General features: G+C 38.2%; 1 protein-coding gene across 1 annotated transcript in view; it reads left to right on the forward strand.

The window, feature by feature from the left end:
• TMX3 (thioredoxin related transmembrane protein 3) overlaps positions 1–16336 on the forward strand; it is a 30096-nt gene extending 13760 nt beyond the window's left edge. Inside the window, exons 9-16 of the mRNA XM_086609179.1 lie at positions 333–399; positions 2925–3023; positions 5025–5082; positions 5935–5988; positions 6296–6352; positions 9868–9997; positions 12184–12252; positions 13341–16336. Of these exons, the coding sequence (XP_086465305.1) occupies positions 333–399; positions 2925–3023; positions 5025–5082; positions 5935–5988; positions 6296–6352; positions 9868–9997; positions 12184–12252; positions 13341–13607 (801 nt within the window). The 3' untranslated portion in view covers positions 13608–16336. The remainder of the gene's footprint in view (positions 1–332; positions 400–2924; positions 3024–5024; positions 5083–5934; positions 5989–6295; positions 6353–9867; positions 9998–12183; positions 12253–13340) is intronic.
• Positions 16337–26007: the final 9671 nt, after the last annotated feature.

Here is a 26007-nt window from a genome sequence, read left to right on the forward strand (position 1 = left end):
CAGAGAGCATGATTGATAAAACCCTCAAGTTTTGATCTTCTGTCTAAAATTCATGTCCAACCAATAGAATATCCTTCATGCTACTGCAGGTACTAGTAAAAATCCTGCTTCGTTTACGCTTTGAGACCTACATCTCAAAGCTATGTTTATGTTGCGTTATTTTTTCATATATGGAAGCTGATAAATTAATTTTAGTAAATGTAGACAGAAATCATTTAAATGTACTTTGAGATTTTCCCCACGGACTGCATTTCCACAGTTTAAGATTTTGTTTCTTTGTTTAACAACCTTTTAATCTTCCATGGATTAATTGAAAACCACCTCTCTTTCAGTATGTGACGTTGCCTGAATTGCCGGCTGTTGTGGTCTTCAAAGATGGAACTTACTTTGTTTATGATGGTAAGTAAAAGTGGACACTACCATAAGGCAAGACATTTAAAGTATATATGGAGAAAGTGGAACAGTTGGGATTTTTTTGAAGGTTGTATTGGGGTGCTGGGAATTTCCCAATTTTATGATAAATAACAGCTCTTTCATGAAGGAGAAGAGGTAAAACTAATTAGTTCTTACGGAACAAAATGCATTTGAGAAGGAATTGGGTTTAGCAATACCGAAGTAGAAGTGATGACGTTTGCTTTGTGTTATCAGTAAGATGTAGCTTCTAAAATTATTGCTTTGCTGGCATTAATACACTTAACAAAAGTTATCCCTTCACTCACTGTCCGAATTCATCATATGCAAAATAGAAGAAAACTCTTGCTGAGGAGAAGTCACACATAAAATGAATTTCCAGTTCCAAACAGTTAATCAGATTTTCTCTAAGTGCTCGTCCTGACAGATCTCTCTCTCTTGAAGTTAACTTGACTTTTTTCAGGTGTGTACTCTGCTCAGAGCTTGTGTAAAAGGGTCTAGTTTGAGATTTTTGTGCATTGGCAGTACAGGATGTATGTTTTCTTAGTACAGCAAGCCTTCCTTCAAAAACTGCGAAGGAAGAGGAAACTGATTCTACCTTTATTCCCAATATGAAAATTTGGAGGGCCTTTTCTGATAGCTTTGAGCGTATGTGACTTTCACATTTGTGTTACTTGGGTATTGGTAGTGGGAAAGGATCAGACAGCATAACCTATACCTCCGTATATACCTGACAGGATGTGCTATTCATACATAGAACGGTTGACCATTCAGTTCTGTTTTTCCCTTCCTGAACGTGTCCTGCACAAAAAGAGGTTAAGGAGATGTGAGCTGTTGTCACTGGAGCAGTTGATAAGCAATTTTAGGCTGGATAAACTACTTTGACTGACTTGTTCGTTGTGTAGACTGTAGCATGGCCATCTGAGACTGGTAGTGTTTTGTAACACTACTGACAGCAGTACACCTGCCATTTATATAAAAATTGTATATTCGTATGTTTGATATCTGTATATAAGTGCTAGATGATACTTGGACTATATACTGTAAAGCCCGTGCTTTATGGTCTGTTAGATGCAAATACATTGATTGCATCTTATGGGTTGGCTTATAGGTACACTGCTTATTTACAAGTACATCTACTCTTGATTTAGATTGTTTTAAATACAAATTTTTAGTTTAAGTTGAAAACTTAATATCACTTAGAAGATTATTCTGCTGTTTTAATTGCTGAGGATCAATAGTACCACAGCAAAATACTCCAGATGGGCCATCAAGTATATTCTTTGTGATTTCATAGAATGGCTATACTTCTCTTCCTCTTCAATCTGTTGCCTTACCAGTCATCTGCCAGATAAAAATACACTTTACAGCCTCCTTGGTTTGCATTAGTGTTTTGGGACTTTTGGTTGTGTTGTTTTGGGGTCGCTTTGTTTGTTTTTTCCTAACAGGCCTGGAGAAGGAAAACTGGTCAAAGAGGAAGACTTCTGAATTGCCTTTTGCTGTGTGACCTACTTGCTTTTTCCACACCTTTCAAAACAGACATGAAACTTGTAATCTAGGCTTCTCATTTACTTTCTGAAAATGTCACTCTTTTATAATGTACTAGAAATACTGCTGTAAATCAGACAAGTTGCAAAGACGCAGTATAAGAGACTAGATAAGATTATATGTGCAACTACTGTGATAGGCAGAAATTTTAAGAGCTCACTGTAAGAAAAAGTTTGACAATTAGTTGTTGACCTGAAGTTATTGATAATTCACTCTATACAATAGACTTTAATGCAGATTTATTTAATGTGTGTTTATACGTGTGTGTGTATCTATACATCGTATATATGTTTATATGCACTTTTCTTTTTTACTCGTGATTAAGATCTAATTTTAAAGGTGTTGCTGATATGTGTTAGAATTTGATCCTTTACAACTGAAAACATCTAGCATCTGAAATTGTAGCCTTCAGTATAACTGATTCTGAATCATATGTAAATATTTGTTCGTTTACATTCACAATGCTGTTAATGCATCTGTTTTTTCTTGGTTGCTTTCTGTTCATTTAAGGACTTTCACAAGTATTGCCTTCTTTATTTTTGTATATCTTCACTTTGAAACTTGACCGCTTCCCTTTCAAAACAGTGATCGAACTGTTCTTTTCTTCACTGGGTCACAGTTATCTTCTGGAATAGTAATGTTTATCCTTGATTTGGGAAAAAATAATCATCAAGTCAACTTTTCATACTTTGCTTTAATACATTTACTTTTTATTCAACAATGAAAATACCATTAGTAGTTTTAAAACTGAAGAGAAATATCCAGAAATGTGTGAGATCTTATCTAACAACAATAAAAGGAAAAAAGGCGGAAAAAAAATGTTTGCCTCTATAATACTGAAATAACTAAATCTGATTGCCCACCTTAAAAAAAAAAAAAAATTAATGCATGATATGTTTTTAACTTTCAGCATTCTCTCTCTTCTTTGTTTTTTTGTTTTGTTTTGGTTTGGGTTTTTTTTTTAGAATATGAAGATGGTGATTTGTCATCCTGGATAAATAGAGAAAGATTTCAAGGTTATCTTAATGTAGATGGCTTTACGCTATATGAACTTGGAGATACAGGTGAGAGGCTGCTACCACTGAGCTTTTCCCATCTCTTGTACTTAATTCTAAGAAAATATAAGAAGTGCTAGGAATGCGGTTTTAAAACCTCAAAACTGAATTAATCTCAGAGTTAGAGTTGATAGGGTCAATCTTTTTTTGATGTTGGTGAGACCTTTTCTATTGACTAGAGGCTTCATCCAAAACCTACAGTAGTCCTTTCTTCACAACGTAAAAGTTAGTGTGTCTAATCCTGTAACATTCTCAAAAAATTACTAAGACACTTAATTTAAGAGAATCTTAGATTTTGCATAAATTACATATTAACTCTTGGAATACTTACAAGGAATTTTGTGACTGGGTTTAGAAGTATCAGATGTGAATGTGTTTAGATATGTCTTACATCTAATGGATTCAGATATCTTTTAAAGTTAATATTGTAAGGAAGGGAGGAGAGCATGTGCCAAACAGGACTTTTCTTGGAATACTTTAAATTCTTTTGCAAGCCAACTGACAGCTTTACAGCCAAGGGACTTCTGGAATAGGCAAATGACTTGTACTGCTCTTAAGTTACACATACTCTGAAGTAGCAGAAGAAATACTGTTGATTTTTCCAAGCCTTATGATCTGCATTCTGTTTCAAAAGAAATAAGTTTATATTCAATGTAACATTGAGTTCTTTCAGCTTTTAAAGATTATGGAACATCTAGGTTCTTACATGTTTGTGAAACTAATATTATTACAACTGTTTTAAAAGGTAATTTACAGAAGTGCTGTTAGAAGTTATTTATATGTAGCATATTTATTCCTGTTACATTTTTGTCTAACAGTTTCTTAAATTACAAAAAAACCCCTGAATTTATTATTACAATGGAGAAGCCATCATTTATTTTTAAGAGCTTTATGTATAAATACACAGTACCTGAAATTTATCTACATCTCTTTTTGGGTCTAAAAAGTAGTCATCTCCTAGTGTATTCACTGGTAGTGTCTTAGGGTGTGGAAAAAAAAATGGGAAAAGTGACGACTGAGGAAGAAGCAAGGGGGGAGAAGCTATTGCTATTTCACAAAGCAAGCCTGAGGATCAGTCATTGTTCTTGCTCTCAAAACTCTTCAGTGCTACTTGAAGAAGAGTGAGTTTATTTTCTTGAGAGGAATGCTTCCTGTGGCATGGTGGTAGGTAGGAACTGAGCAGTAGATTGGCTTGATGGGGAGGGTTTTGAGTGAATCGTGGCATCTAGAGAGACGTAAACTGTTCTTCTGTGCTCTAGAGGCTTTATTTAACACAGCTGGTGACTACACTGTTAACAGATCTGCTTTCCTAGTAGGAAGTACTTCATTTGGAGAACCTTTGGCCAGCTTTCTAAACACATTTTGATCTCATTTACCTTAGGAGGCTTCTTTTTTTTTTTTTTTTAATCAGAAAAACTTCACAAAGTTAATCCTGAAAAGATTTATATATTCTGGTGTTTGGTCTTTAAGATCCTGTGACAGAGGTCTGTGAACCAAGTTGTTATTCTGATGTAATGAATTCTGGTCTCTGCCAGTAAACTTTCCATGTATTTTTATTTTTCTATAAGGGTAATACTCTAGATTTTCAATAGTGTGAAAAATAGTCAGTACTGAATCCATGCAATAGTGAGTCAATCACTTAGAATCAGTTTTTAATTGCCAGTATATAATAAATATTTTCATAGCCTCATATTTAGCTATATGCAAATATGCAGCTTGAGTAGGGAATTAATTTTTATCTGTGCATTTTCACCTTTCAACTTCTTTCTTTAGATAGGCTTTTCATAGAATGCTAGTGGTGTGACATTAAGCCACATCTTAATTTATTTTCAGTAGCTTTAAGAAAACCACGATTTAGTGAGCTAGAAGAGGCTATTTGGTATCAAGGTTGGTTTATACTTAAAACTAATTCCTGTCCCTGGAGAGTATCTGATCTAGATTGGTGTATTTTCCATCTGAGAATACATGTTTCTTTTTAAATGGTTTCAAGTATTTTATTCCTTATTTTAGGAAAACTTGTGGCTATTGCAGTCATTGATGATAAAAACTCTTCAGTGGAACATACCAGGTACAGACTTGAGTATTGGTGACGCTATGAGAGATACGTGCTGGTATGACATAGAGTCATGGAAGTTTCTTAAATATTCAGAAATGCCAGGTTAAATGAATGGTTGTAACTTGTGGATGTTCTCTAATTTATGACTTCAGCCTACCGAAGTAAGTTAATTTATGGCTCTGTTGAAGCACATGTGAGTTCAGTGAGGTGATGGGAGTTCCTGTATTGCTCTTCTGCCATTTGTTAATGAGATCACAGGAGCAAACAGTGATTGCATAGCTTTTTAAAGCTAATGTGTCACCTTTTAAACATAGACAAAAATGCTTGCATTCAGATGACTTTGATATGAACTTAGTATGTTTAAACAAATGACTGTTCTTCAGCTCATTTGTGTTAAAAATTTATTTAGTGAGACTTGTGTATTAGTTGTCTGTGGAACTTATTTTAAGAAGGGATGTTTTCCGGTGGGTTGGAGTTTGCTGAAGAGATGGAGAGGAACAAGACCTTCCTCTGTCCCTTTCTAATTGCACACATAATTAGACAGAAAATACCGTTCGAGTACTGTATGCTATTTGCCCAGTCCTTTTTGAATTTTCTTCAGAGTTACAGTGCTGCATATCAGAAGGCAATAGATGGAGTGAAGCAGCCTGACTTTTTTTCTCGTGCTGAGGTGATGTGGTAGATGGTCCCTTAGAACCTTTAGAAACCAAGCAAGATGATCGAGGTGGTTTTTGTTAATGGAATAGGGAATTCTTATTGCTGATGAGGTACTACTTGCTGCTTACTGGGAAAATCTCAATGTTTATTGTTTATATTTTGATAGTGTATATCCTGGATTATCAATATCACTTTTTTCCCCTCCAGACTAAAATCTATTATTCAGGAAGTTGCTAGAGATTATCGGGATCACTTTCACAGGTAAGCACATGTGGTATGAATGAACTTCTGCATTAACCTTTCGAAGCAGCAGTTGTTTTTTTTCTACATGAAAAATGTTACAGTGCCTGCTTTTATATTCATATACTGATACTTAGTAAGACTATTCCATGAACCAAGTGCGTTTTGGGATGCTGATTGTCCTGTAGATCGTCAATTTCTGAATTATATTGCGGAGTGTGTGCTCTCATCTTCAGTTATAGGAAAAGTGTTTAAGTAAGAACTTCTGCTGAAACCCGTTATTCTGTTTTCTTTTTCATCGTTCTGCTTTTCACTGCTTCTCTTACAGGGATTTCCAGTTTGGCCATATGGATGGAAATGATTACATTAATAGCTTACTAATGGAGTAAGTAAATTCTTATTTGAATATTCTTTATTTTCTTGTATTTGTTGCTAAGTATATTTAATTGAAAACAATCTTCTGAAGAATTCCTACTTTTCATGGGTTAAAAAAACAATCACTGTCCTCAGAATTCAGTATGTAAATAGTATCAGTTTTTTTGTTGAATTAAACTGTATAATTTAATGTTAGAAGTTTCTCTTACTGATAATGCTGATTGACAAAGCTTAGCTTTCAGGTCTACTTTGTTAAATTAATTACTCTATTAGAACTGTGGATTTTTTTCCTTCGTTAAATTTACAGGGCACTAGACAAAAGTTATGTGAAATTGTAACAGGAAATGTAAATAATGGTTATGCATTATCGACGTTTTTTATTCTGAAGAGGCACATTTAATTCTTGGTGCATGTTTAAGATTGATGCGTAGAAATATGCTTCTGCAGAGAAGAAGCATAAAATGCATGGAAGATGCTGTCTGCACTTTATGTATGTGGTACATTTTGAAATATATAAGTAGTTTAAGAAGATGCTTGATGTTTGTACTTATTATGATGCTTGTCTAAAAGTACATAATGAGAGAGTTAAATTGCTTGGCATCTACAGTTGACTTCTTGTTCTCCTCTCGCCTTTGGAATGAAAAAAGGGAAAAACAGGAGTCAATATGCCAGCTCTGTAAGTTTTTCAACCCCTTTCTTGGGGATCAAAGCATGAACAAAGCATGTATTTGTGCCCCTAAAGGTTCTAGGAGCTTCACAGGGATTCAGGAGGCGCAAGGTCTGTATTTCTGTGGAATGTCTGCAGATTAACACTGGAATACAATTAATTTAACAACAACTGTGTCTCAGTTGAAGTGATGTGATTAATCTAGTGCTTTATAGTTGCCAAAAGTGAGACCTTCCCGAGTTCATTAGTTGCTTCTCCTTTGCAGCCTCTTCTGTCTGAGTGTCTGCTGAGCTGTTCCAGCCTATTACCTGGCAGAAAAGCATTTGCTTTTTTGGCTAGGCGAGTAGGGGAGTTATTTTGCTGATACAGCAAAACTCTTAAATGTATTCTGCTGATTACCAGAACTGATGTGCAAAGGAGCAGGGGCGGGAGATGAGGTCTGTGGGAGGAAGAAAATGAAGGGGGAAGAAGACAGAAATGTCACTTCACAGCGGTAGCGATCTTGTGGCAAGATCTGTTCCAGTGGATTGTTTGACTTAATCTGCAAAATCCCTGATTTCATAATTTGTAGTATACAGGAAGTTGCTGTTAAAGTGCTCACAGGCTTTTAATTATTTTTTAAACAGAACGTATACATTTCCCGCATAAGTGGAAAGCAGCAGAAGAATGCAGCAAAGTATGTTCAGTGTTAAAAGTAGCTGCTCTTCATGAGGCTACTTGAATAGTTGGAGTGAAACCGTGTTGCAAACGCTTCAGTCTTCCACGAGGTGGCAGCCAGGGGAAACAGAAAAAGGCTCCTGAGTAGGAGACATCTTTTGCAGAATGCTTTTCTTACTATCCTAGGGGCACACAGGAACAAATTCTGTTTCTTCACAAAGGACAAAATATTGTGTAATTCATGGGGACAGAAGTAGTGGTCCCTGATGGAAGTACATTTATTAACTTGGCTGTAGCGCCTAGAGTAGATGTTATGATTTATCTGTCTCTTCATCAGTGAATGAACATGCTCTTGCTGGACTGAAAATGGTCTCGTTAAAACTACGCACAAAAAAAGAAAACAATGTTACGTATTTTACGGAAAGCAAATATAAACCTTTTTGTAAGCCAAGGTATATAGCATCGTTGGAATGTCAACTCTAGGTGTATGTGAAGTATAAATTCCTCAGCTCTTGGAAGAAACATATTAAATGTATTTTTATGAATCTCTATATAGCATATAAAATTTCTATATGGAGTTTATCTTTCAGCTGCTCTACAACCAACTCCAAGAACCTCAGTTACCAGACTGTTAAAGGCAATAGAAGCACTTTTTTTTTCTTTTTTTTTTTTTTCTTTGGGGAAGGAAGGGATCTTTTCTGCATCGAAGTAATAAAACTTGTTCTTGTTTGGCTGGGATATGAGGTATTCTGGCAGAAGTTCGTAACTTGTTACCAAGAACTTGCAAAAGCACGTGACTTGGTTTGATGGCCTTCTACTTACATTTCTTGTTTGTTCCTAATAGAGAATTAAAATGTCAAGGGAAGAGTTTTAGAGAATTTTATGTTGCAGATTGTCACTACTAACAAAGTTTTGTTGTTTGCTTGGGTTTTTTAAAGTTCCTTTGGAAGGATGAAATTATTTCATTATCTCTGAAGTTGGCCTTATATTTTTTGAGGTGTCACCATGCTTTCAGCTTGAGTACTGGGAATGTGGTCCACACCTTAAGTCTTAAAGTATTCAGCTGTCTAGGAGTTTAGAAAAATTCCATATATGAGTATTAGGCTTGTTCACTTGTAGATTTGGACTCGAATTTAAATGAAAAAGAAACTAACAAACCACCTAAAATGTGTGAGAAAATTTAGAATAATTTGTATGACTTCAAAGAAAAATGGGAATCTTGAGCAAATGCTAAACAATATTTTCATGAAATAATTGATTGTAGATCAATAGCTACAGTTAAGACTGAAATCATCATCAATATTACATGGGTTACAAATGTACATGAGTGGGGCACTATTAGACAAGAGTGAAAATACAGAAAAACAAGATTTGCATTGCTTCTGTGAAGGAAAGCAACCTGGTACTTAAATTCTTTATTGACAGAACTGTGGAAAATTGGCAAAGAGTACAGGAGACTTTTCACCTTACTTATTGAATGTATTTTAATCTTTCTTGTTGAACAATGTGCTTGTGCAGTATTAGATTTTCCTAAACCTGATCTAATTTTCAACGTAGGGCTACTTTCAACAGTGAATTATACTGGTTTATCTCCAGAGATAATTTCTAACCTTTTTTTTTCTTTTTTTTTTCCTTTCTTTCTGATTCTATGATACGCATATGCTGAGTAATAATTGTTTAAAATCTCTGTAGTTCATCTGCCATATCTAAAAGAGGTGTAGAAAAGCTTTGGTTGATGTGACTTATTCTTTTGACTCCACAGGTAAAGGTTGATTGACAGAGCTGATCAATTGGACTATGGCTGTATGGGACTGAATTTTTGAATGACGCTTTTCCCGTTGTGCACTGAAACACTTAATGTGTTGTGCTAATAGCACATTTCAAATACAAGGCTACTATCTGTGATCTCTTACTAATTGTTAAGTCATAAGGTACCTGATTTGCAGTCTCTATGGGTATGTAGAAGGCAATAAGCTTCAATAGCATCACTGACACAGATGTGAAGGAAAAAATACTAATGAGAAACATGCTTGTACCATTCAGGTGATTCTCTCCCTCCTTCCCTCTTGCCTTAAGGAAGTGCTGTAAGGAACACACATGAAGATTAATGGATACCCTTTTAATTGATGTAGGAATTGTTTGAATTACAGTGTTTTACACAGTAGCTCTTTAAATGTGTAAACTGTGTTTTATGTTTCCAGTGACTTGACAATCCCTACTATTGTTGTACTGAATACCTCCAATCAGCAGTATTTTCTACCAGACAGGCACATTGAGAACACAGAAGACATGGTTCAGTTTATTAACAATATCTTGGATGGTACAGCTGAAGTAAGTCCTCATTGTGACTTGGAATATGTTGGTTGATGTTTATTTCCTTAGATGGTAAAGTAGGAAGAAAATTTGCTGACTCTGATTGTTATGCCATGTGCAGAACCTCTTGTGGAAGGCAAACTTTTTTTGTTTATAGCGTCAAGTTACCTGTCTTCTCTTGATATTCCTTTCACTGGTGTCTCTAGTAAGTGGACAGCTTTTTATTCATCTCCTGGTTTACTTTAAATGCAGTTGTTTAAAATTTTCTTTGTAATGCATAATTCAACTCTACCCTTTCTTTTGAGCAGTAAACTAATAAATCCAATAGCTTGATGAATAAGTTCAGATTCAAAAACCAGTGGTATACCTGTGATGCGTGTTACAAACAGACATAGGCTTAGTCATGTCTCTGCTCCAAAGCTAAAAATGAACTGTCTTTTGTTAAAACAACAAAATTAATCAGTCCCTCTGGAATTGATGTCTTGGACAATTTTTTAATGTTGGCAAAACTAACTTAGGTTTGCATATTCCCTCAGTGTTCTGTAAGTTGTACTGAAAACTATGTTGTGTGGGTGAAGAAAGAAGTCATGGATCAGAGCTCTCGTTTGCACTTATGGGGCAAGAAAGCTTTGCCATGAAGGGGCGCAGTGCTAACAAGTCATTGTGCTGCCTCTTGGGAGAGGCTTGTGTTAGTTTAAGCCCCAGTTCACTGTATACTGAATGCTTACTGTGTTAGCTGAATCCCACTTTATGCCTGCAGTTTTGGGTCATCAGGTGGTAATGACAAGTAATACTGTAGATCGTTTCAGTCATATGGGGTCCTTTAGTTTGTTTAATCTGACAAATTGATGTAGCAACAGAATATGGGTGGATTTGCTTGCTGTTCATGACTTTACTGGCTTCCAGTTGCAAGGTGAGAGGTATTCCTGTGACTTATTTGGTGGTTCTTTGTTCTTCAGTTCTCGCTTTTTTAACGCTTTAATTGCATTGAATTGTGTTATCAAACATCTATTTAACTCTATTTAAACATATATCCTTCTGATTGAAACAACAAGTGAAATTGGTTTCTGTGTGTTTTTTAACTTTGAGGAAATTCGTTTGTGATGCCTTGTGTTTTTTGCCATAGTATCGCTTAGGTCTTTCTACCTTTTGTGTGCAGTATTTCAGCTAGAATGATTAAAGGTCTGTCTGAATTCACATCTCTGTAGTATGTGAGAGTGCTAATACACGACAGACAACACAGGATGAGGCTTCGTGTAAGCTAAATGGTGTCTGTGGAGATAAAATGCCACTACTTTGGCTACATTCAGGCCCAAGAAATTATGCAGCTGTTGAGGAATGACAGTCTTTAAAGTCTGCTGGTAAACGAGTAGTAGGATGCAGACTTTCTGAACCACAGTGAAATTTCTGAAAAGTATAACATTCTCCCCCTCCCTTTCTTGGGAGGCGTTGGATTATTCACCTCGACTTTCTTGTTATTTTCTGTAAGGCCCTATAGGTAGCCTTCTGCGAGTCTGTTTCATCTTTGTGGCTTTTTTTGTAATTTAAGGGGTTTTGGTGAGAGCCAAGTGCTGGTCATTTGACTTCCAAAACGAAGGTTGTCTTCCCATTTGTTTCTCTGGCAGCTTAAGACAGGTGAAAACTAGTCCTGTTCAACAGGCAAATTGCTTCTGGATTCATGTAGTTATTTTGGAGACTTCTAAATTAGGTGGCAATGTAGGTATAGTGTGTCATTGCTTGATACAAGTTTTCTTTGTTACACTTTCATATCTTCTTCTTACTTAGTTCTTAAATTTTTCTAACTGCTTCTGTTGTAATCCATAAGTAGATATCCATCAGCTGCAGGAAAGTTCAGAACGTCTCTGTAACTTTATAGTTGTTACATCAGGACAGTTGGTATTTTTTGTTAGCGTTCCTCTAAGGTAACAGAGTGAAGTGGCAGGCTACTGATGCACTGATTGTTTAAAACCAGGCTACTGATGCACTGATGGTTTAAAACAACTGTGAGATAATTTTTCATGAGACTATTGAAATGTTTGTCCATGCTTGAGAAGTTGGAGTGTCTGGGCATCATGAGATGCAAGAATAATTACTTTTCGTTTCCTTCTAAAGGGACTTAAGATTGCAAGGTCTGAAGAATGAACTTTTGGAATCGTAGCTGAAAAGTGTCAGCAGTTTTGACATGGTTCCATTTGAAATTTCAGGCACAGGGTGGTGATGGACTTCTGCAACGAATCAAGAGAATAATCTATGATGCCAAGTCTACTGTAGTGGTAAGTTTTAATTTTCGTTAAATTAGATGGTGCCCTTGTGAGTCAAGATGCAAATATTTTCAGAGGGCTTAGAAATATTTTTAGGTGAGTTTGTTTATATTATATGTATTGCGTATATGTTACAGGTATATTTACATGAGATTTAAGCCAAACAAACTTCCTGATGAAAGTTTTTAATAATGTTTTCCAGTGTCCTAAATATTCAATATATGTTAGTTTCTCCATTCTTCATTCCTTTTCTGTGTTAGTCTTACATGTATTTTAAGGGATAGAAAAGGGAGAATTCAAAATCTTTTCCTTCACCCTTTTGACATTCTTTCACTGAAATTGGTAAGTTTCACATTCAGAGAAATGTTACTGTTTCAGTCTAACTAGTTAGGACATAAGGGAGTTAAATACTACACTTGGTGTTTTAAAAAAATATTTTTATCAGCTTTCTTATAGGTTAATTATGTTTAACAGAATTTTGTTGGGAAGATGTATGCAAATCCAGTTCTTCGCTTGTCCTACACAAGCAAAGAAACTTATGCTGTGAATTTAAATTGAAAAATCTCATGGTTTTGTATGAGTGGCTTCCAGACTTCTGTGAATGTGCAACATTTAGCCATCAGTTTCTGAAACCAAAAGTCCTTCCTCCTGTGCTATTAGACTACTCTTCAATAGGAATCTAATAAGAGAACGGTTCTGCAGATCCCTTATTACTCAAACTAAGTTTGAGAATGAGGCACAAGTAAGAGATGAAACTAGTTGTTTCAAAGTGTTATTTTAACACTATTAGAACAATTGTTTCTCAAGCTTCAAATAATGACTAGGATATGCAGTTGGCATGTTAGCATCAACTATCCCAATGCAACATTGTAATCTTTGAAGTTCTAAGACTTTTTTTATGGACTTCATATTACAGATTGTTAAAATGAGGACGACTAATTATTTCTGAAAAAAAACCCAAAACGAAAAAAAAACCCAAACAACCTGATTCTGGCATTTTGGATGTTTCTGAATAAATACACAGAGTAGTATGAGAAATAATACAGTAATTTTGTATATTCACTGAAAGTATTATTAACTTCATATTTGTGTTTCAACAGTCTGTGTTCAAGAGTTCTCCACTTCTGGGATGCTTTCTCTTTGGGTTGCCCCTGGGGGTCATCAGCATTATGTGTTATGGAATCTGCACAGCTGATACAGATGGAGGGGTAGATGAACATGAGGCAGCTAAAAAGGAAAACAGTGATCGGGAGCTCACGGATGAAGGCAGTGAGGAAGAACAAGAGGAGGAAAAGAATGGAAAATACACAGAACTTTCAGATGGAGAGCTTAAACAAAAAGACATAGTGGAAAAGAAAAAAGACTAAGTTGTTTAGCAAAATAATTATTTAGAATTTCCAAATAGACTTATTTATTGAGGGTAGTCATTTATTGATGACCTTCATGAAAGAGGACCTTTTTGTCTGCATTATGGTAGTTTTGACTTGCATGTATTCAACTTTTCTCAGAAATTGACAAAAAATATGAATGTTCTCTTCATCGTCTTTAGATTAACAAAAAGCAATTCCAACTGGAAGGAATTTGCACGTACAATTCTAGACCATTTTTTTGAAGAGTTTTGAATTGTTCATTTCCAGAACAGTGAGATAATGTCACTTGACCTCAGTGTACGTGATGAACTACTACCACTACAGCTGAGTTAAACACTTATTCATATAAAATAAAGGCTGAAAAAAACTAAGAAAAATTAAGAAGTCTGTAAAGTCTTTCAGAGCCTGATAGCTAAAGACAACTCGAACATTTTCCAAGAAGTCACGTTCTACCTGTTGCATGTTATTTTCAATAAAAAAAAACCCAAACTCTTCTATTTTCTCAAGTTAAATGTAAATTTTTAGGAATTAGAGAACTGTTTTATCATGTAATAATGTAATTATTGGCAGTCAAGAATGTTTACTTGATATAGGAAGTGGGAGTTACATGTTAAATGAAGTCTTTATTAGCGCTTTAGCAGCTAAAAGTATTGGAAAACTAAATTACACACATTTTAGAACATGGTTGCCTGTTAAATTGTTTTGTATGAGTGCTTACACAAACTTATAGTGCAAATGATCTCTAAGTTTTCTGAATCCACAGTATAACTTGATAAAGGAAGACGTAAATATAAACACCCTCTATTTTGCATAATCCTCTACTGACAAGCGTTTTCAATGGTGTAAATTTGTTTTACAGTGTTTAATTCAGATTGTTACGTATCTTTTGAGGTGGTGTTGGTACCTTCCTTTGAGACTGTTACCTACTCTGAAGATGGGAGTTAATGGAGTGTAATAATGACATTCATAGAGATTGGTCAGTGTAATGCGTTTTTGTTACCTGTTTAATCGTAAAAATCCCTTGAATACAACCCTGTGACTGTGAAAAGGACTGATTTGTGTCCGGGGTTAAAATATCCAAGGATAAGCTATAAAGCAGCCTTTGGCATCAATGTCATGGAGAGTACCACAGAAACAAAACTTACATTGCTCTTCCTTTTAGTATTCATGCTGTTTTTTTCTTTTTTTTTTTTTTTAAGGCTGTAATACTGTAAAATATAATACATAATAATGTTCTCCTTATAAGGCAGCTTGATCACGTAAGAAATTACTATGCTATAGCACTAAATTGAGGGATTTTAAATAAAAAACATGAGTAATCTTAAATAGACAAGTTCTGTGTTTGAGTAAACCTGATGATGATACAAATCATAACCAGGGAAAACGTTTGCATCCTTTTTCCTTGTAGGAAAGAAACTTGTTTCTTCTGTTTAAGTAGCTTGGTAACATGTTGCAGTGAGGAGTACAGTACGTAGATACCTGACTTCAAAGATTTTTGTTATCAAACAGTATAAATTATATCTAAGGAGATTAGGAATTTTTTAAAGAAAAATTTCATGTCTGATTTTGAGTCCAACCTTTTTCCTTTTGAGAGGAGATTAAAAAATAAAAAAAGTTCATAGAATACTGAGTAGCAGGTGTCTGATATGCTGGGGTTTTTTGCTTTTGTGTTTTCTCCTTTTTCCTTCTATGAATTGCCTTTTTTTCATTTTTTGTCATTATAACTAGTTGTACATAGTGACTTGAGTTTTCTTGCTTTTTTTGCTTTTATTTTTTTTTGCGGAGTCTGAGGTGTAGTTTTAGCATATATTTGAAGAGTGAGATGCTTAAAAATGTGTTTAGAATTTTTTTTAACATGGTGTAGAGCTCTTGAGTTGTTTTAAAAAAGAAATAAAAACCACTTAGTGACAAGCCTGTACATTTCTTTGGACTTTAGCCATGACAACGACTGAGTGCTGTTAGTCAAAATGTAGGACTATTAAGGCAGTAATATGTTTTGTTGTTTTTTGTCTCTTAAGATTTCAAATACAGAACAGTTACATATTTAATTTTGGGTCAGGCTGGAAACCTGCAGCTTTTGACCTAGTAAAAACCTGAAGTGGTCACTGGAACACTGCTTTTCCTTCTATGGTGTGTAATAAAAAAAAATTCCATGTTCTGCTGCACTGCTAAGAACTGTTTCAACTATGAGCCTTCACTTTTGTGTTTGTTTTTGTTTGTGTTTATGATCAGTAGCAGCCAAATAACTTGCTGAGAAATCTTCTGAGACACGGACCTGAATATGATAAATGCTGTGTAAGAAGCAGATCACACTGGGATCTGTTAAAACTGTGACGTTTAGCGGCTGGGGTTAGGAGGAAAGCGTGTGTCTCCGTCACTTGTGAACTGCAGTATCAATTGGATGTGTACTGAGCTGTTGAAAATCGAACTTGAAATGTACTGCCGTTTTCCCCAAATCCTTCTCCAGCTATGTTCAACAAGACACAGGGAGGAGAAGAGCGTAAAAGTCGTATTCTGGGTGTTGGAAGTGATGTGAAATTAAGGAGTTTGCTGTGGTCATAGCTAGAATGCTGTCTGAGGGGGAGATCTGGCATTTCATTTTTTTCTTTGGTCTCAAAGTTTCTTAAAGCAACTTCACTGTAATAACTTGGAATTCACAAAATAATGCTGCTTTTTTAAGTCAAATGTAAGCCTTTTGTTTTTCTGTAATAAAAACATTTAAAAGAGCTTGTTTCCTTTCCTTAATTTACACTGTGTTAAGCTTAGATACTACACATTGTGCAGAAGGCCGTGTGTCCTGGTTTTGACTGGGACAGAGTTAGTTTTTCTTTTTAGCAGCTAGCCTGGGATTTGTTATGGGAAGAACGTTGATAGTGCACTGATGTTTATAGTTGGTGCTGAGGCATCAAGGACCTTTCAGCTTCCCATGCTTTGCCAGTCTGCAGGAGCATAACAGGCTGGGGGGGGGAGCATGGCCGCGACAAAGGGCCCACAACTCCCTTTACGATTTGAATTTAGGATTGAGGGCCAAATTGGCCAAGGGAGTATTCCCTATAGCACAACGTAATGCTCAGTATATAGATAAGAGTTGACTGAGAAGTGCTCTTGCTCTTCCGAGGGCTCTTTTCTCTTCTGAGGACTCTCTCGGTGTCTCAGAGTGCTCTCTCTCTTGCTCTCTTTTCGGGACTCTCACTCGTCTGGGATTGCAGTGTCAGGACTTCAATACCTGCTTCAAGATTGCTTGCTGGGATGGGACAGACGTTGGTCACCCGGTGGTGAGCAATTACATTGTGCATTACTTGTTTATATATATTATCGTCATTATACATATATGTTCATATATTATTTTATCATTACTACTTTAATTTTATATTATTATGATTGTTAAATTGTTCTTATCTCAACCCACGGGTCTCCTTCCCGTTTCCCCTTTAATTCTCTTCCCCATTCCCTGAGGATGGGGTAGGGTGAGTGAGCGGCTGCGTGGCGATAAGTCGTTGGATGGGTTGAACCATAATGCCATGTTTCCTGGGACACCCATTGTAAGTGTACTTTAGGCTCCGAGTAATGCAGTGCAGAAATACGGCTGGTAGCTTTTAAAGGAAAAAAGGAGTTCATCCTGTCTGATACCTTCTTGTCAATATTTTTAAGGTCTTCTCTAGACGTAGGAGTTAACATTTACTTGTCTTTTATTCAGCGAGCATCATAGCAGTATAAAACAAACTCGTTTCTGAAAAATAAATTTTAAAATACCATAATTTTAAAATAGCATACTCTCAAATTCTTACAAGAGTTTCAGTTGCAAAGGGAACCTGAGGCAGACTGTTCTAGTATACATCTGCTTCTGGAAGAACTTGAGCAGCCTTGACGCTGGGACGTGCGCAATCTCTTACTGCTTCGTTATTCACCTGGGCTGTTTTAACAGGTACTGCCCACACTGTGGTGCTCACTGCTTAAAAGATGGAACAATTACACTCTGGGAGGTCTGATGTGTTCAAAACGGCACAGAAGTGCTGAGTTTTCGTGAACTGTTTAAGTAGAAGGTTTAGCTTGCTCTGTTTTGGCCCAGAACTAATTTACCCTGTTCCTCTTTTGTCAGCATATTTGAAGAAGTGGGAGGGTGGAGAGTTGTTCTGATGACAGCCAAAAGCTCGAGTCGGTGAAAAGGCTGCAAAACCAGAATGTACTTCCTTTAAGCTGTTAAAATCCCGTGGGACTACAGATGTTTCAGGTTTTATTGCACTGTGACAGAGTGGTACTGGCTCTCCACTCTTCTCGGGGAGCTGAGCAGCTTTCTGCTGTTTTGTTCTCACCGCTGAGCACACTGCGAGCAGATTGAATCGTATGAAGCTGTTGCACGTTGTTTTGCTGTAACCGTCAAATACAGTTTTGACAATGCTGCGTTGAACTCAACTGGCAAGGTTTTCGTAGTCTGCCTGGGCAGAGTAGGCATTCCCAAAACAAATATCTTTCACTGATTTCTGAAATTTTAACTGTTTTAAAAGATTGCCACTACTATCCTGTATATCAATTTACTGACATAAAGCACCATTTAGCACCTGACGTGAGCTCTTCTGTTGCTAGCAAACGTCCTTCTGCTTATACACCAAGGAGTACAAAAATGCTTGCAGTTGTTTAGCAAGGATAAATAGACTACAAATATTTTACATAAAGCATTTTTGAATGGAGTATGGTGGCTTTTAACAAGGAAAACTGAAATATCTAGTAGAAAGTCCTTTGAAAAGGAGCAAGGAAACCTTTAAGACGATTACGAATGAGAGGAATAGTATTGCTTTGTAGCTCAGTTTCCCCGTAAGTTTGGATTGGAGAAGAGTGAAAACATCTCTGAATGAGTGTATAATGACAGCTTACTTGTACTGAAAATGGCTTTGCTTTTCTGGTGTGTGCTTTTGTCACTCCACTTTCATCGCATCGCTTCTGGTCCTCAGCAGGCCCCGTTTCAAGGTTGACATAGTCTTCTGCTGGGTTAATGACTGTCCTGACCAAAATGGTGGGTGGTTTTAGACTGTCTTGAGTTAAGAGATTGAAACTTTGGTATGCACTACGTGACACATGAAGAGGATGAAAATGCACAGACTGGAGAAATGGGAATGAGAGAAAAAAACAGAGCAGGGCCGTGTATTCTCGCATCTGTGTCTTATGTTTTGATATGGGTGGAGCTACATTTAACATACATGCATAGCTAGCAGGATGTTGAGACCTTCTGAAAGAAACATTGTATCTTTATTTACTTTAGAGAGCCATTGGCTGGATAAGTTTGCCTGATACAGAGCAAGTAGCATTACTTCCTCATCAAGATTACTTATGGATGTTTTTGCTGTTTCTCACCAGAAACATACACTCCAAGTCACTCAAAATAACGTAGTTTAATGTTCATCATTTGTTTGAAACAAAAAACAAAACCCAACTATTTCATCTTAGATTGCTACACTGCTGCTTTGAAGGAAACTTAGAGTATATATAAATTCTTGCAAAGGTGGCAGCTTGTAGTCTTAATACTTTCAAGAATTCAAGATCTAATTGATAATGTAGGATTTTTATTTTCATCTTAAAGAAGTGCTGTTCTTTTAAAAATAATAAAAAACAGTCACTGCAATTTCTTTTTTTTTTTTTACTTGAATAGTAAATATTGACTCTTAGTCCAAAGCATACTGTGTACTGTTCATAGACTGTAAAAACTTCAAGTGACTCAGTATTAAAAGAAAACAGACTTTGGGACTTTGGTACCTAAGTTTTTAATCTCTTCCCAAAGTAAATTTTTTTTTTTCTTTCATCATTGAGTTATTTTGACTTAAAACTGACTGTAGCTTTTTAATTAAATTGTGTTGAGTTTGCATGGCAAAGTTTTGGTAGCTCAGGGGCTACAGGAGTGGCTTCTGTGAGAAGCTGCTGGAAGCTTCCCCTGTGTTCAATAGGGCCAATGCCAGCTGGCTGAGCCCATCAGCGATGGTGGTAGTGCCTCTGTGATAATGTATTTAAGAAGGGAAAAAAATTAAAGCACAACAGCAACTGCAGCCAGAGACAGGAGTGAGAATATGTGAGACAAACAGCTCTGCAGACACCAAGGTCAGTGATCTCACAGCAGCTTGTGGTGAAGACCATGGTGAAGCTGGCTGTGCACCTGTAGCCCATGGAGGTTAATGATGGAACACAGATCCACCTGCAGCCTCTGGAGGACCCCATACCGGAGCAGGTGGATGCATCCTAAGGAGGCTGTAACCCCATGAGAAGCCCACACTGGAGCAGGCTCGTGGCAGGACCTGTGGACCCGTGGAGAGAGGATCCCAAGCTAGAGCACGTTTGCTGGCAGGACTTGTGACCCTGTGAGGGACCCATGCTGGAGCAGTCTGTTCCTGGAGGACTACACTCCATGGACAGGACATGTGGAAAGGACCCACGCTGGAGAAGTTAGTGAAGAACTGTGGCCTGTGGGAAGGACTCACGTTGGAAAAGTATATGAAGGACTGTCTCCCATGGGAGGGACCTTACACTGGAGCAAGGGAAGAGTGTGAGGAGTCCTCGTCCTGAGGAGGAAGAAGTGGCAGAGACAAGGTGTGACGAACTGACCGCAACCCTCATTCCCCATTCCCTGTGCTGCTGGGGAAGGAGGCAGAGAAAATCAAGAGTAAAGTTGAGCCTGTGAAGAAGGGAGGGGTGGGGGGAAGGTATTTTAAGGTTTGTTTTTATTTTCTCACTACCCTACTCTGATTTGACTGGTAATAAATTAAATTAATTTCCCCGAGTTAAGCCTGTTTTGCCTGTGACGGTAATTGGTGAATGATCTCTCCCTTTCCTTATCTTGACCCATGAGCCTTTTATTATATTTTCCCTCCCCTGTTCAGCTGAGGAGGGGACTGATAGAGCAGCTTTGGTGGGTGCCTGGCATCCAGCCATGGTCAACCCACCACTTAATCTTTACTGTTTTGCTGACTAAGCTTCTCTAAAAGAGTTTGTCGGAATATCCTGACAGTACACTCTGCAGACTGGTGTTTTGAATGGCCATTGACTAATTTTGTTTATTTCCTCTTTGCTTTTGTAAATTATGTATCTTTTGATCTCACCTTTGCATATCGAGCCAGTTGAGCTGCTTCTACTTAACACTTCTTGCAGGATCACTCAACTCACTAAACATAAGCTGTTGTCCTCAGGTCTATGTTAAAATTTATTAGACAACATTGTCTAAAAGCAGACTCTGAGGAAAAAAAAAAAAAAGTGACATTTTTGGACAGTCTTTTTGTCACCAAACATTTAAATCTTCAAGAATTAGAATAACTTTCCTGTCCTTTAGCAGAACATTTGTTAGAACAAGAGGAATTATAGGAAAAAAGGCGGTCCTATGGTAGACTGCATCTCAAGTAGGGGAAGGCCTGGTGGTAGAGGTCTGTAGAGAAAAAGTTTCTAAGAACAGAATTCCCCTTTGAAGTAAGAAATCTCCTTTTTCATAAAGTGAAAGAAAGCTAAGGTTTCCGTCTTTTCAGTCACTCTGAAAATTAAATTTGAGGGTATTTTCTGGTATACAGAAAATGCATCTGTGATGGGAGAAATACTTGTCGGCCCAGACAAGTCCTTGGCAATGCATTAGTTTCTCCTGAGCTGGAGAAAGAGATTAATTGCCTTCAGCAGATTTATCATTTAATAACTGTGTCCAAGTCTCAGTGGAGAAAATAATTATAAATTATGCTGTGCCTTCATGCAAAATTATACTTTACGCAAATAAAAAACACTTGACAATTGAATTAAACCTTGAAATGGCAATACTGTGATGCATATCTTCTCCATCTTTTAAAAATTATACTTTTTTAAAAAAACATGCAGAAAGAATGCATATTTTTATTCTTTGTGGCTCTTTTATGAAATCCCAAAATAGTTCTATCACATCCCAAATGCTATGGATTGCAAGAGATGATGCAATATATTGTGGTGTTCACTTTTTAAGATTTAGTTGATCCTACTGTGAAGTAGGAAGTATCAAAAGGCTTTCAAAGTGGTTAAAAGGAGAGTAGTAATATTTTCTAAATGTTGAACAGAAGTATTGTTCTATGTTGAGTGCTTCTGACAGACAGATGTACCACAATATGAAAAATATTCTTTGGAATGGACCTTTAAGTAGCTGGGAGCTTCTTGTATCACATTTTCAGGATTTAAAATAGAAGGATTTCTAGCAGAATAAATCATACTTGATTTTTTAGAATATAATTTAAGTGCAAATATGAATCTTGACCTGAACATAATATATTTATATTGTAACACTTTGCATCATGTGTTGTTATAATTTAAGTGATCTGTCTTCAAGGGGAAAGCTGTCAGTGCATTCATGTGAATGTGTGTTGGGTTTTAGTTTCTGGAGAGCACCTGGAATTCAAGCATAGTGCAGAAGCACAGGGTTCTTTCAGTGGACCATAACTCTGTGTCAGCTTCAGTTGTCAGAAATCTAAATGCTAAGACATGCTAGAAATAAGACGTCGAGATGCTCACTTAGCTTTGGAAAATCTTGAGCCATGCATGGAAAATTAATCTAACACAGGCTTTGTGTGTCAGCTAATGGAGAATGATTATCTATGGCTTAATCCCAAGAAAGAAGTTGCAAGCCTTCTTCTAATTTTGTAAATAATGTTTATGAGGCAGGAGGAATTTTTCATGCTGAAATCCTTAACTGTTGCATCCAAAAGGTGTGATCTTGGCTAGAAACATGCAGCAAGGCTCACAGGAGAGTGAAGTTCTCAGTGAGGGCTAAAGGCATGATGATCTTAAAGTAAGACTATTCCTCATGTTAAGGTGCGATGGAGGCTGGGAAAGAATTATAATGGAAGTGCGTAATAAAATAATGATGCTTGTAATACTCACGTTCAAATAACATACCACTCTATCATACCAGTCGTCTTAAAAAAGCGTTTATAAGCTTAAGGCTCTAGCAGGATATGATGCACCGTGTTGGTAAGAAAAAATGAGAAGTTTTCATGGGACTGGCAGTTCTTTTCATTTCTTCCTTTTAGAAGAAAAAATGCCCCAGTGCAGGCTCTTGGTGTGAACTAGCACGGCTGAGCTCCAACACCGGTTTCTTTTCCCTCGTCGCTTCCCAGAAGCAGGAGCTCGACTGCGCAGAACAGCGGCTTTGGTGAACAGTGGCCCCGTTAGCCTCTGTCGCATACACGTGGGTACCCCAGTGGTTTTCAGGAAGAGTTGGAAGTCGGCCACAATGAAGGTGAGCCCGAAAAGTGGCAGTAACAGAGGCTTTGGGAGCCTCAGCTTTGCCATGTGGGATGTGTGCTGCTGTGGGTAGTTTCAATGACCATCTGAAGACACAGGGGAGAGGACTCTTTCTCAACACTTTAGAAAGTCATCATTGCATCGCTGTGATGATGTATTATACGGCAAGGAAGAATACGTGAGGTACAGAGGTGAGCAAATGCAAAAGCCTGTGGGGTGTTTCCTCTGCTCAGACCTGTGTGCACTCATTTGAAGCTAGGACAAGGCCACTCCACTCTGGGGACGGTGAGTTCATGAGCAGAGATGGAGGTTGGTCGGTGCCTGTCCTTGGGCAGTGAACTCGCCCTGTCATGTTTAAATTAGAGTGTAGACATGCCATGGAGCATTAAGTTCAGTTTTTGGCCGTCTTCCTTTGACTTGGAGTGCAGTTTTAGGCAAGTTACTTAGGCCACGGTTTCATTATTCTGCAACTTTAATGACAGTCCTGGCTTAAGGAGTTTCTATCCTCATGCCTTTGTACGCTGCCCTTCAAATTATGGCCGCACAAGCTGTTGGAAAAGCAGTGCTGGAAGTGGATAAACGGACTGATCCAGGTGAATGCACGTCTTTGGTCAGAATGTCATGCCAGGGTATGGGACAGCAATGAGAGTTTGGAGGCAGCAGCAGAGCGGGAAACTTTTTAAGGATATTTCGTGATAAGCTGGCTATGCTGGCTTAGGTATTTATTTCATCCTTTGCTTATTTCATGCAGAAAACAAAGGTGATTTAGCAGAGTCCTTGAATTGAAGAAACTCTGGGTGGCTATCCCGTGATCCCTCTTTCAGTAGTGTGATAATATTGTTTGTAACATATCTTAACCTCTCCTTGCTAGGAGACAGTTAACATGGAAGACGAGAAATCTTGAGTCTTGATGTGTTAGGCAAAATGCATCTTGCACAGAATATAACTAGATAAGAGTGGGAAGGATGCACTTCTCAGAGTGTAACTGTGGGCAATCACTGTGATAGTGATAGAATTACTCACTAGGTTATGCATTTGTAGATAAATTCTGCTTTACAGTTCTGCGTGTATATTTAAAACCACAGAATCATAGAATCATAGATTCATAGATTCATAGATTTCTAGGTTGGAAAAGACCTTAGAGATCATCGAGTCCAACCATCCCTAATCCCCATTAAACCATATCCTCAAGTAGATCATCCACCCTATTCTTAAACACATCCAGGGATGGGGACTCAACCACCTCCCTGGGCAGCCTATTCCAGTGGCTGACAACCCTTTCAGAGAAGAAATACTTCCTAACATCCAACCTGAATCTCCCCTGACTAAGCTTATACCCATTTCCTCTTGTTCTATCACCCATCACTAATGTAAAGAGCCCTTCCCCCACCTCCCCACCATCCCTTCTCAAGTATTTGTAGGCTGTAATCAGGTCTCCCCTCAGCCTCCTCTTCTCCAGGCTAAACAGCCCCAACTCCCTCAGCCGCTCCTCATAAGTTTTATTTTCCAGCCCCTTGACCAGTTTAGTCGCCCTTCTTTGGACTCGCTCCAGGAGCTCAATATCTCTCTTAAAGCGAGGGGCCCAAAACTGGACACAATATTCCAGGTGCGGCCTCACCAGTGCCGAGTACAGGGGCAGGATCACTTCCCTGCTCCTGCTGGTCACACTATTCTTGATACACGCCAGTATCCCATTGGCCTTTTTGGCCACCTGGGCACACTGCTGGCTCATATCAAGCCAGTAGTCAACCAAGACCCCCAGGTCCTTCTCCGCCAAGCAGCTCTCCAGCCACTCTTCCCCGAGTGGCTACACTCCTTTCATCCGACAATGGAGGGCCGTCCTCGGTTGTTAATCCTCTAAGTCTGACAATACCCCCCACCCCCTTCACATCTAGTTTAAAGCCCTGTTGATGATCCCAGCTAGTTCTGTAGCGAGCAGCCTTTTCCCCCGTGGAGACAAACCCGCCCCGTCCCTAGATAGAAGATCTGGCATTAAGGTCAGCCCGTGGTTAAAGAAGCCTAGGTTGTTTTCCTCACACCACTTTTGTAGCCAATTATTTAAATCCTCGATCTTTGTTTTCCATCCTGTGTCATGTCCCAGAGTCGGTAAGATAGAAGAGAATATTACTTGGGCCCCCGATCCCTTCAACATTCTTCCCAAAACCCTGAGATCTTTCTTAATAGTCCGGATGTTTCTTTTCCTAATGTCATCCATACCAACTTGGAAAATAAGAAGAGGGTAGTAATCTTTGGGCCTGACTATAGATGGGAGTTTTTTTATTACATCCCTAATTGTTGCCCCAGGAAGGGAGCAGACCTCCCTGTGTAAAGGGTCAGGTCTACAAATCTGGCCCTCCACACCCCTCAAAAGGGAGTCTCCTAAAACAATCACCCGCCTTTTCTTCTTAACTGAGGCTGTCTTGATGATATGTGTGGTCCTAGGGAAGGATACTAGCGTGTGTGTATCGTCATCCTCCCTGGGTGTTGGTTCCACTTGCAGAGCTTCAAATCTGTTGTGTAATGGAACCTGGGAGGTAGTTGCAGGAGCAGAGGGGGCAGGCTTGCCGCGCCGGGCAGGGACCTGCTGCCATTGCTCATTCCCACCTGGATTCCTCTTCCCGGCCAGGTGGGGAGAGGGTGGGGGCTCCTCAGTCTGAGAAGGTGTGGTAGCCTGTTGGGTCTGTGGGAGGGAGCACAGGGTACTGGTCCATTGGTCAATCTCCCTCTCGCACTCCCTGATGGCCCTCAACTTGTTTACCTCCTCTCTGAGCTCTGTCACCAGGCGGAGGAGTTCCTCCACCCTGGCACAGCTCCCACAAGTGAGTTCCCCAGTGGCAACCTGAGCCAATACACTTGGGGAACAAGACCTGCAGCTTACCTGGGTGGCAGATTCCATAGAATCATTGAATGGTTTGGGTTGGAAGGGACCTCAAAGATCATCTAGTTCCAACCCCCCTGCCATGGGCAGGGACACCTTCCACTACACCAGGTTGCTCAAAGCCTCATCCAGCCTGGCCTTGAACACTTCCAGGGATGGAGCATCTACAGCTTCTCTAGGCAACCTGTTGCAGTGCCTCAATACCCTCAGAGTGAAACTTTTTTTTTCTTATATCCAATGCTTAAGGTCTGAGTTGAGACTCAGCAAACCTTTTCATTTGTGCATGACTAC

This window comes from Tauraco erythrolophus, chromosome 3 (genome assembly GCF_009769465.1).
Source record: "Tauraco erythrolophus isolate bTauEry1 chromosome 3, bTauEry1.pri, whole genome shotgun sequence".
NCBI lineage: Eukaryota > Metazoa > Chordata > Aves > Musophagiformes > Musophagidae > Tauraco > Tauraco erythrolophus.